Source organism: Gallus gallus, chromosome 3, assembly GCF_016699485.2.
Source record: "Gallus gallus isolate bGalGal1 chromosome 3, bGalGal1.mat.broiler.GRCg7b, whole genome shotgun sequence".
Lineage (NCBI taxonomy): Eukaryota > Metazoa > Chordata > Aves > Galliformes > Phasianidae > Gallus > Gallus gallus.
The window spans coordinates 5534826-5547296 of NC_052534.1; the positions used below are offsets into that span (position 1 = coordinate 5534826).

The following is a 12471-nucleotide window of genomic DNA, read 5'->3' on the forward strand; positions in this document are numbered from 1 at the left end:
TGACTAAAAGCCTTTATTGTGTCTTAAAAAAATAATAATAGGAGAAGCAAAGAAAAAAGGAAAAGTTGTGAGCTTTTCTTTCCATTGGAAATTGAGCTGATGTTGTTCCACTGCTTCCTTGGTTTACTGAATTCCATCTCCTCGTTTGCTATTCCTGACAGTGTTTTCCTGGTGACCTACAGTTCACTTTGTAGAGTACAAACAAACGCATTGGAAGGATGAAGTAAATAGCATGGCAATAGAATGATTGCATTACCCTCGAGCTGTAAAATGTCTGAACTCCTTGAATTTGATGCCGTACAGTAGATTTTTGCTGATGCAGAGTCGAGGCCTGTAGCACATAATCACTGCTGTGGAATGTAATCTGGCTGGTGACAGACTCCTCTTCTCCTTAGGCAGAAATCAGACCTGTAGTGTTTAGGAGTGAAAGCCTCGATTTAGACTTGAATGTTGTGCTGGGTAAAAAATAAAAATAAAAAAATAGTAATTAAAGTGTTTGTGGAGGGGGGAGAAACCCAGATCAGATCTCAGCAGAATTACCTGTGCCTGTGTTTTGAAGAGTAGCTCCAGACACTGAATTCCTATAGAGCTGCAGAGTGGCCAGAGTCTAATGTAGCACACCTGTGGGTTATTTCCATTTAAGTAAATAGGATTTGCATGCATTTGTCTGAGAATAGAATTTAGTTTCTGTCATTCTAATTATTAGCTGTTGGTTTTGGCTAATTAAAGGAATTGCTATTGTGGAGCTTTGAAGATCAAGAAAGCTGTGTATGTGTGACATGAACCAGAACTGCATGACCACATGTCTGAATGATTTTGTTTAGGTAGGTAGGGACTTGGCTTCCCTTCCAAGAGGCTGCCTTTATTATTTTATTGTATTTTGAGAGATTAAAAAAAGAAGGATTTTTGGGTAGCTAATACGTATAAGTGGCCTCAAAACTCAGTAAAGCTGAACTCTGGCTGGGGCCAACTTTGTTGAAGTTTCCTCATGGTGAACCTGAAGTGTTTTGTGTTCAGAGTGTTTGAACCTTCAGGTGGTTTGCATACTTTATGTACCAGAAACTAAAAAGAAAAAAAAAAAGAAAGAAAAGCTTTTAGCAATAAAAGCTAGTACAAAGTTTAATAAAATAAAAAATAATGTGTTAAAAATATTTAACACAAGGTATTATTTTCTCTTTGGTGCCATGACTAGATATAAAATAGCTCCTCCTAGGCCTCAGTATGTATTAGATAAATAAATGTTTTTTCCTCCTCGTATCTCCATCATCCCTTTACACCAAAGGTGGGGATACAGCTTGCTGCTTTTGCAGCCTACTGCCACACATGCCTTCATGCCATCCTGTAGAAACTATTCCATGGTGTTCACTAATGTTCCTCCAGTAATATTTTTCTACAGCACGCCAAGCTGGTTCGTTGGCTAGAGGTGACGGAGCAAAACCTTTTCAGTGCATCTTAAAATCTCTGCAGAAGAGCACAGAAAGTAGGCTGCTTCATTTCTACCTTCTCCACAATCAAGAGAAGTTGAACAAGTGGCTGTATGTAAGGAGCTTGTTTTGCAGTAAGCTAAGATAAACACTTGACATGCTAATGAAAGCAATTTTGTACGGAACCTCTGAAGTATTAGTGGTGTCTGTTATTATGCTATTAGATATATTGTTCTCTGTGTTTGGCCTGTTGATAGCAAAAGTGTGAACTGAATAGCAGATTCTCCTGTCACTTGTATTCAGTAGTTTTTCATTCTAATGCAGGTTATTGTCTGGAGAAATGAATGGTGTGGATACATGAGGGATCATTCTTTACTGCCAGGTTACCTGCAGCATGTCGGGTTGTACATGTGCAAACATGCACAGTTATTTGGTTACTTCTTCATGTATTTTCCCTGGGTCCTGCTGGCTGGGAAAAATAAGCCTGTGGCAATTTTGCCTTTCCCATGGTCAGATGCACTTGATGAACTCCAAGGTGAGGGAAAATATTTTTGGTACTAAAGCAAATTTAGTGTGTCTTCAGTAACTTCATAACACCGTCATAAAGTAATGGCATAGATGAAATGGCGATACTTGTCACAGCATTGCAGTTATGAGATGGCCGTAATGCCAAAGGTCATGTTTTCACCCTTCTGAGCTCTACCAAGTAACATCAGGCTCTCTTTAAAGAAGGCTAATGGATTTCAAAATGTCCCTTCTGTTTTTCTCCCCTAATGGCCTCCTATGTGGGCTGAACAGTGAGATGTATGCTGTAGATTTTCTTGATACTGGGAGAAGCAAAACTATTTGCCCTTTTGTTTCTTTCTGGATTTCTCAGTGAGATATTGAAATGGAGCCTGTCCAAGAGCTGCCCCATCTACTCCCTCCATGGTCTTCAGGTGATGAATATTGTATCAAAGACGACTAACACACCCAATAACAGCAACATAAATGCCTGATCTTTCTCCTCTTCCAGGAGGAAGATAATCAGTCCATCCAGCAAAAGCCATTGCTATGCCTTCCCGAGGTCAGGATCCTGCTTGTTTTCCTTTGAGGGGTGTGAAGACAGAGCTGGAGCTCTGCAAGTTATCTCACTTCAGCTTTTCTCCTGAGTTTCTCCCACACTGAAGTGCTAGGTTCTGCCTGATAGATTGATAGGCTGTTGGTCTCTCGTGATCCCCTTATCTGAGACCCAGCATATGTGTGAGGAGCTAGCATTTTGGAATTGCTCATCTGGGATGAACTTTGCTTTCTGTTCACTTGGTGGGAAGGAGAATGGTTTGATGGATAAGCCAAGCCAGGAGAGTCAAAAGGAACACAAATCACCTTGATGACAGTTGGTAGAGTTTGTTCCTTTGCCTGATAGGGTCATTGCACTACTGACCTCTTAGCTTTCAAGGGCAGCATCAGGTTTCTGAAATGCTGTTCATTAGTGTTGGGACTCAGGGCTCGTTAGCAAGATCTCGCATTGCTCTGAATCAGTTGTGCTGTGTCTACAGGAGAAGTCACCCATCTGATTTGAGTATGCAGTAGAAATGAGGCCAAGTAGAGGTACATCTTACCTCAACAGCGCTGTGGTTCAGCAGGTTGTGGCCATTAGGAAGGATGCTCACTCTGAGGGGGACACCCTTGCTCCTCATCTCTTTTCCAAGAAAGATTTGTCATTTGACAAAAAATGCACAGTTTTGGGACTAGCAAATAAAACTAATTTTACAGCTTAGTCCTTTAGTTGTAATGTTAATATAAGACTTCTTCCTTCTTTACAGCACAATTTTTGCAGCTTTGCTGCTCATTGCCTGGCTTCATAGAGAGGAGGATGTAATATGTGCAGTGGCAAAAGTCATAGAGTGATTAAGGTTGAAAAAAAAACACAAAGATCGTCTTGTCCAAGCCCAACCCAACCCTGCCATACCTACCAACCATGTCCTTCAGTGCTGCATCTCCACAGCTCTGGGACACCTCCAGGTGTTGACGGTGACCCCACCACCCCCTCGGGCAGCTGTGCCACTGTCTCACCGCTCTTTGGGAGAAGGAATATTTCTTAATATCCAACCTGAAAAGATACCGAAGCCAGCAGTGCTGCAGCTTTTGCTCCTTCCCTGGGGGTGCACTGTGCGTACATCTGCAGAGTGTTACTGCGACATGGCAATGTTCAAAGCATCTTTCCTGTGGTCCTTATAACACTACGTAGACCTGATTGTTGGACCCTTTAAGTATGGGTTAATATTAAGCAGATTTGACTTCTGGTTAAGTTTTAAAATTGTCCTTGATTTATAGCAAACAATTCTTTTATCATTTGAGAAATTATAGCTACGTTTCTTCCTTGCATCCCACAGGGCAGTAATATTCTTCGATAAATTTCTGCTCCACTCATACTGAAAATGAACATCTAGACACATAATTATGCTTCAAAAACACACTCTCTTGTTCAGCATTAAAGTGCTACTTCTTATTAAGATAGCTTAGAAGTTACCGCATTCCTTTTACCACCAAACTAAACCCTTAAATAAAATTTCACATTAAGATAAAGTACTTCAGACTAAGTTCCCTGTGAAGCATGAGTATCAAACATGTCTGTAAAATGTTTCACCTTCATATAGACTGGTTATATTTAAAGTGATGCCATTAACCCTTATCCACTTTGGCTGATAGCTTCTTTTTTTTTCACTCCTGTTTTGAAGTCTGCCATCTGTCTTGACCGATTACAGCTCTCAGAGTATCAGGTGATCACTTTTCACTTAGCCAGGGGAAAAACAGGACGTTATCTGTGTATTTATTTGTTATTTGCTCTCTGAGCAAACCCTTCTTAGAAGATTATTTTCAATGCTGGAGAGGCTACTGCCGTTGCATTAGATTGTCATGCAGTGGTCACACACGGCAGCTTTGAAAATGCACCTCATTTTGGCCTCTGCAGGTGACACACCATCCTGTTGCTTCAGCCATTCACTTGTTGGGGTTTCTTTTGGTAGCCGACTGCATGTGTATGTAAACTGTAGCACGTGAACAGTTGCAATTCCTTTCTCATTTCTAACCTCTAAATGAATAACAGTAAAGCAGTATGATTGTTTGGGCCCAGCACAGAAGGCACAGCCAGACCCTTCATTTTGAAATGCTAATGCAAAATAGTGCCATGCTTGTTTCAGTTCATGTTTTATGCCTTCTTGGCAAGTGTGGCCTCCTGCATGACTTCCCTATCCAAGTCTTCCCTGTTACATTCCTCCACCACACGATCTCAGGGATGGTTGAAATAGCTTTTATTTTATATTTTTCCCGTGGCTCAGAGAAGAAGCTGTGCCACAGTCCTTCACGGTGTGCGGTTACCCAGTCTCTTGGGTACACCAAGAAAATGAGAACTAACAGTAAACTGATGTCGTAAGGATAAATGTTATGATCATACAGTGCACCTTCACATATTTTTGCCTTAGCTAGGGCTGCCTGGAGGGCTGGGAGTCAGCTTCCTCCACTCTGCTCTGAGCGCTGCCTCTGCTCGCTCCTCAGCGTGCATCAAATCACACAGGCAGTTAGTCTAACTTCATACAGTAGGATAGCAGTGTATGAATGGTTGTGCATCACTGTGTGTGTACTTTTTGCATCAAAATGCAAATTGCATCTTTGTGCTTTGTATGGACTTTGTATGGTGTCCATATTCTGGTCCCTCTGGAGAGCTCAGGCTCCCAGGAAATACCTGCTTTTATTTGCTTTGTAGGAACACTTGCAGATTGTCAGAAATAGCGATGATCAGCATCTTGGGCAATGAAATTGTAGGTAATTTATTGCCTGGTACCTGTACTGCAAAATCTGAGCTATGGTATGTGTCACACAAAAAATTACATCCAGCAAAAAACTGAACAGCCTTGCACGATGTTCCCAGCAATATTGTGGATTGGGATAAATCTAAGCATCAGCAAAGCATTTCACTTGGCTCTGAAACTGTTGGCCCACACGTTGTCCCCCGATCCTTCCCTGTGCTGGGAAATGTACCATAGTGCTGAGTTACCTGCCTTGTGATCCACAGAGAAGGGAGGTGAGGGAAACACCTCTCAACTGCAGTGGGCTTTTGCTTAGGCTCCCATATTTCTCAGGATGCTAAGTAGTGAAATACAATAGTGTTATTTTAAACCTCTGAGATAATCCCCACGAGCTGCAGTTCTCATTCTTTTCCCACACTCCCTGACAATACTTGACAAAAAAACGCTGCATGAAAATAAGAACCTGATATTTATTACACTGACAACTTGGTGAGGCTCGGTGTGCTGATGGAGAGCATTCCGGGCTGCGTCTGCAGTGAGGCAATTGTTCAAACTAAAAGGGGGGAATAAGTCTCATAACTCCATTAAACAATTACTGCCGATGATAATTCTTTACTAACCCTTCTTTAAATTCACCCTAAAGAGGTTCCATGCAAGTCGTGTTTAAAGCTGACTTAGAAATTGTGATTTAATTAAAAGAAATTGAAATGCAAACCAAAAATATTTGATAACCTTGGGCCACCACCCTGATGATTTGTTTTCATGCATTTGGAGTTCTACCATGATGGCGTTCGTGTCTGTGTTCTTTTTGTTTTATGTCTGATACCGTTTTGCCACTGGAGCAGTCTGATGGTGGTTGCCAGCTATATGACCTTGAGCGTAAATCCGGATCCACATGTGTTCTCACATCACAGGAGCTTGTTGAAGTCAGCAGATCTGCTCATGGGTAGTATGCAACAGCTGTAAGATCAAGGCCTATATTTTTAATTTCCTCATTAATTAGTGTCCCTGTTATTGCGGAAGGACCTTCACATCATTAGTGCGATTACCGTGGCAATGCTTTTGTGCTGTAAAAAAGACAATTCAGAACTGTGACATCTTTTATCTGCCAGATCTTAGTTTGCATTTGTCACAGAAGCGTGGCCTAGCTTTGAGAGAAATTTTCAGGCCAGACCATGGGAGATATGTGTGGCTGCAAAGCAAAAGCCACGTGAGGATGTAACAGGGTTAGAGCTGGAGCTCGGGATTGTGATGCATACACAGATATGCGGGAAGGACAGACCAGTTATGACTCTCAGACATTGGCCCTCTGTATGAACTATTTCCACTCCAGATAGGAGGAGGTATTCTGAAAGACCCTTACTCTGACCGTAGACACGCAATGGCACTTTACTATTAATAACTTGTGTGTTGGAGGGGCAGAAGTAGACTGGCTGGGCAGAATTTCCTCCTTTGACTAAAAATATGTTATCTGCAGTTCTGTTTTCTTCTGAAAAGTGTCTTTTTGTACCAGTTTTTGAGATGCTGACATTACCCTTAGCTCTAAATATGTCTCTGACTACTTATGAAGAAAAGGACTGCTGAGGAGGAGTAGGTGTATGAGAATCTGGCACTCATTCATCTCTGAAATGGGAAGGGCCAAGAGGCCGGCAGACTATTAATATTTTTGACTTGCCGTGTTTGTCGCAAGAACAGCGAGGGATGTAAAAAGCCCCGTGCCTCCAGGCTCTGGCAGAGTAAATGGGAAGAATACTAAAACCTGCTCTGTTTGTGCTGCTGAGAGCTTGCCCCCTGGACATTCACAGGGTTCTTGTCTCAGCCTTCTCCCATATGACTGCCGGCTTATTATTTATCATATCATCTGCTTCGTTTTGGGGCAGTTTCTGCAGCTGACACATCACTGTGCATGTTAAGTACCTCTCCTTAACATAAAACAGGCGGATGCTCACAGAGCATCCAGTTTTCTAGCTTAGTTCCAAATGCTGTGTGCTTTGCCAGCTTGCTGAATGTGCTGATTGGTCACTGCCTGGCCTGTTTGCTATCAGATATAAATAAGGATATATGCTTTTTGGGGGAAATTTCCTTGTCGATCCCAAAGAGAAAGGCCAAGAGGGGAGAGCAAGTTCCTACCATGCAGTAGTCAGCTTGGCAGAGGAAAATGTACGGCCAGGAGTGGGTATTTTAGCGTCTGATGTGCTTCTGTAATTCTGAAAACTCCTGTTTTTTTCAACTGACTGCCATGCAGGGGAAAAGAAACAGATGTTCCCATTTGTCTTTTGATGTGGCTCAAAATCATTTACATTTGCTGGCCTAAAATGACATGATATGTCATTCACCGCTTTTTCCATCTCCTTTGGAGTGAGTGACAGATTGCTGTTCAATTACTAGTACAATGGAAAAGCAGATATTGTGGGGACAGTTTTCACCTAAAGGAAATGCAATCACCAGTTGCTGCAGTAGTGGAAAGAGAAGGATGGCAGACACTATGGAAGCCAACCAGTGGAAAAGATGTCTTTAGTATTAATGTTATGGGGAAGACTCAAGGGAAATGCACTGGGTCTGTCTTTTCTGCCTGGAGAAAAGGAGAGCAGGGGTGAATAAAACTGCAGTGGAAAACTGGCTTGCTCCTCTTCTAAAATATGTTTTCAGCTCTTTGGTGTGAGCATGTGCTACTTAAGACCTTCCCATTTCCTGTGCACCCAGTTCCAGTGGAAAGCAATGATTACGTAAAGGCTCTTCATCGGTAGAAGACACTCAGTGAGAGACTCATTAGAAAAGTTTATGAAAAAATGGAAAAAAATGTTTGTCTGTTTGTCAGGTGCCTTGCACGCTTTTCCACCCAATAGTTTGCTTTCTTACTGGTGTCTTCTTACTCCACTTCGCCCTTTCTCCAGGGATGAAGAGATTCCCTAGGCCAAGCAGAGCTTAACGTTTCCCTCTGCAAATCACTCACTTCAGAATCGCTCACCCACTCTTAACTGTGGTGTTTCCTTCCCTCTAATCGTAGGAAAGTCACTTTGCAGGCACAACACGTACTTTCACTATGCTGATCAAAATTAATTCCCTTGTCACAGTCCAGTCAGTCTGCTGGGCTGGGTCAGAGTACAAGAGGTGAAACTTCTGCTTCAAGTCTTTCACGTTTGGTGGTGGGGTTTTTTGTTTTTGTTCCTCAAAAGGAACAAAATGAAATGTTAGATGGAAAACATGTTAAGAATCTAATACGCAGTGCTGTAATTATCTTTCCATTATTCTAGTCTTAAACAGTGAATCTCCGGTGAAATAATAGCCTCAGGATTGACAACATGTTCTAATGAATATATGCATTGTCTGTTAATCTGATGGAGCAGGTCTTTTAAACCTTCTTTGGAGGTACGAGTTCAGTTGGCGAAAGTAACTTTAAAATATGGTGTAGCCCTTTGGAAATAACAATGAATGAATCCCCCAAACACCTGATTTTAGCCAAATAACTCATGGTTATAGTCACTGTAATGGTTGTAGCAACAAGTGTCACCTAGAAATATAGTTTTTCACGGTGAATGCAGTAAGGCAATTGCTGAAATGACTTGCAGTGCTATATCCGTAGCTACTATTTTTGCCTGATGTGCTTTTCCTGAATATGAAGTCCTTCTGTGCAGAGCAAAACATGTTGCACTTGGCCATAATGAAATCCTTCATGTTTTGGCACCGCTTGTTTAGCAGTGATGCAATATTCTCTTTGGATCCGACTTAATGGTAAGGATTTTTCAAGTGTCACTGCGCTGTTGTGTTACAATATTGTGTTGAACATACCGTTTCTTTCCACAGCTCCCAAGCTAGACAACTTTATCCCCCTGAAACAGAGCCTGGTGACATAAAGGATTTTTTCCTTGTTTATTAATTGCATGTTGTAAAGCCTGCAAAGTCCCAAACCCGTGTTGTAAAAGGAGGAGGGGGAGAGAAGAGTTTGTCTTCTGGCAGAGCGAACTTTCTGGTCTGCATGCGGTCCCTGCATTGCGTGTGGACAGGGTGATTTAAAGGGAGGGAGAGAAAAACCCCAGCTGCTTTTGTCAAGCCATTTTGGTCATCCATGAAATGCAATTTTTTACAGGTTAGTGCTCACTAACGTCCTAAGAAATCGCTATAGCCAGCCAGCTATTGCAGCTGGTTACAGTCGGTGCGGAGAGCAGCAGGCAGGCAGGAGACCCAGTGCTGGGGTGCTGCTCCATCTCCTTGCTCCATCCCCACCTCCAAGAGTCACTTCACACGAGCCAGTGAGGAATGCTTCTCCACGAGTCCCATCTGCTGGATGCCGCATGTATTGCCTGCTGGAGAGGGCGAGCATCGTACCCTGGCCTCTAAGTGTGAGCTGAGTGCAGCGTGATGCCAGGAGACGTGTGTTTGCTGCTGAAACACATGCACTTTCTCAGTTTTTCTCCCATCCACCTAATTGCATTTGGGCTACTGCTGTTCTCTTCAGCAGACTCTGTGCTAAGTAAAAGCAAGGTGGCAGTGCAAAAGAGCTTCAACTGCATTGCTTTAGAGAAGCTGCAATCAGAAAAACCCAGGAGCCACGGCAAAAAAATATATATATATATACTTATCATTATCGAGCCATTTACAGGCCTGGGAATGAATTTCCTTTCTCCCAGTGTACATGCTCAGCAGTCATTTTTCCAAATGCCTCATTAAGGCTGGAGCTCGGCTGCGATGCTGGAAGAGAGGGAGCGCAGCCATCACATCTGAGCCAGCCCGTCTCGCGGCAGCCTCTAATGTTGTTAGGAAACTAAAAGAGTGTTCTCCATCACTGGAAATACAGATTTCCTGATATACTTTTAATAGGGCCAAGCAAAGGTTAAGGGAGCTTGGTGTGGTGTCCATGGACTGGTTTATCCCGGGGCATCGCTCCTGGCAGTGGTAACACAATGTTTGATACCTGCCTTCAGCAAGGGAGCAGGAGGGAAGGAAGTGGGTGATGAATGTGAATGCAAAGGAGTGGAGAAAATTAGGAATGAATGTGAATGTAAAAAGGGGGGAAACACATTAAACCCTAGCGATCTGACTGTGGTTTATTTTGCTCTCTCCGTGGCAGTCATTTCTGATGCGTTTTTCTACTTTATGTTAAGTGGCGTTGAGCCTTTTGCTTTAAAATAAAATTCAGGCAATTCTGCCTCTCCTCTTCTTACCTTCCATGGCTACGTAAGTGGGTTCTGCAATCTGAAACACAGCCACTTCAAGGCTCTTGTGGAAATACTACTGGAGGAAAATAATCGTGGGGGGAAAAAAAAATCCTTAGAAAATGAATAGACTCAGATCAAGCAACATTTTTATCTGCTGCAGACAGTGTTTAGGGAGAGCTCTATTTATTTGGTATGCAGATATTTCTGATGTGCCTACTAAGGTAAGAATCTTTAATCTAACCTCCCTTCCCAGCTGGAAATACAACAGTTTTACATTTTGCTGGTTACATTTGCCATTTGTTCACTTTACCTTTGCATCTTTCCCCTTCTACCGCGGGGCCTTGTTGTAAATGAGCAGTTTGTGCTGCGTTGGCGACAATGAATAGTGCTGCTGCTGCCGCTACCAATAGGAAGATACATCCTAAAGAATTGTGTGGTCTCCCCAATAGGTGGTAACAGCGCAGAGGAGAAACAAAACGTTGAAGAAACCGAGGGCCGAAGCCAGGAAGCAGGTGAGTGCCCAGGTCCTTGAAGGGCTTTTGGTTTTTGTCCACCTTGGTGAACAACAGCCCTACTCAATGCTACTGAAGGAAAATGTTTGTATATTTTCACCAGGTTAGCTCAGGGCTTGTGCAGTTCTCCCATTGGAGACCGCAGCTCCATTCATTACAAATGGAAGTATTGCAGTGTAGGAATGCAGGCTTTCCTCCTTAACCTCCCAGCTCCAGGTTCCCCTTTTAAGGTGGACTACCTCTAGCTAATCCTCTAACTAGAGAGAAGTAATTTTCCCTCTCTGCTTACACCAGAGTAGCATGGGATAGAAGTGGGGAAAAGGAAATTTGGGGAAGGCCTTTCTTTACTGAATGCTGGGCTTCTTAGGTTTTTCAGGCTATTTTCAGGTTTTAATAAATTGTCTGCATGAGTCTCAGGGGTTATGAAGATTCTAAATCCATACAGAAAGGCATTTCATATACTGTGAATGAATGTCAGAGTTCAAGAACAGTGGATTTTGCAGATGGCATGCTTATAAATTATATATTACAAGTTAGTAAGTTCAATATTATAAAATACAGTGTCACTCCATGGTCACAATAGATTTTCTTCTATGTTTCTGTTTATGTTTTTAATCTTACCCAACTCTGTTCGTTGCGAAAGACTTAGAAATTAAGCACTTTATCAGAAGAGCTGAAGTGACAAGCAAAATGCCTGTAAATCCCCTTCTTTTTTAGGATTTCTTTTTTCAGCATTACATGTAACACAATTCTTCCCCCCCCCCCCCCCCCCCCCCCTCATAGTAGTGCAGGATGTTACCTTAATTCACAGAGCATGAAGTAGTTTTATTCAGAGATATTTTTTTAAGCTGACTGGGAGATTGTTATCAATATGTGGAAAACTGAGCTGAAGAAGGCCAGCTGGTAAGGGCAGGAGGACAAATAGAAATCCTGGATTCTTGACTTATCTGGTTTGCTTACTGTACTGTAGCTCTTTCCAGACAAGGAATTCAGTTGATGAGGGTCCTTATGTGTCCCAGGCAGTGAGCACTGTGTGTGTGGAAGTGCAGTGTTTCTCTCTGCGCTCCACAGGTCAGTCTCCTGCGGCTGTGTGTTAACAGCTGGTGCTGGCCTCAAGTGCTTGAAGTCTGTCTGTATGCCTTCTTTGTTGTCTCTTCTTTGGCAAGCAGTGGGTGGTGAAGACATGGGCATACAGCATAACACCTTTGGACCAGGGAACTTTATGCTCACCAAGATAGGCACGCTGCGTGAGTCAGCAGTGTACCCTTGTGGCCAAGAAGGCTAGTGGTGCCTTGGGGTGCACTACAAAGAGCAGGGGTAACAGGGTGAGGGAGGTGATCCTCCCCCTCTGCTCTGCCCTGATGAGGCCACATCTGGAGCAGTTGTGGCCAGTTCGGGGCTCTCAAGTTCAAGAAATACAGGGAACTACTGGGGAGAGTACAATGGAGGGCTACAGAAGATGGTTTGGGGCCTGGAACATCTCCCATCTGGGGAAAGGCTGAGAGACCTGGGGCTGTTCAGACTGTTAAGTCTGCAGAGGAGAAGACTGAGAGGGAATCTTATCAGTGCTTGTAAATATCTAAAAGGCAGG

General features: G+C 43.0%; 1 protein-coding gene across 9 annotated transcripts in view; it reads left to right on the forward strand.

Moving 5' to 3' along the window:
• MACROD2 (MACRO domain containing 2) overlaps positions 1-12471 on the forward strand; it is an 838556-nt gene that overhangs the window by 769243 nt on the left and 56842 nt on the right. For all 9 annotated transcript variants that reach the window (XM_015283424.4, XM_025149218.3, XM_040697783.2 and 6 more), the window contains one exon: positions 10818-10880. In XM_015283424.4, coding sequence (XP_015138910.3) covers positions 10818-10880 — 63 coding nt within the window. The remainder of the gene's footprint in view (positions 1-10817; positions 10881-12471) is intronic.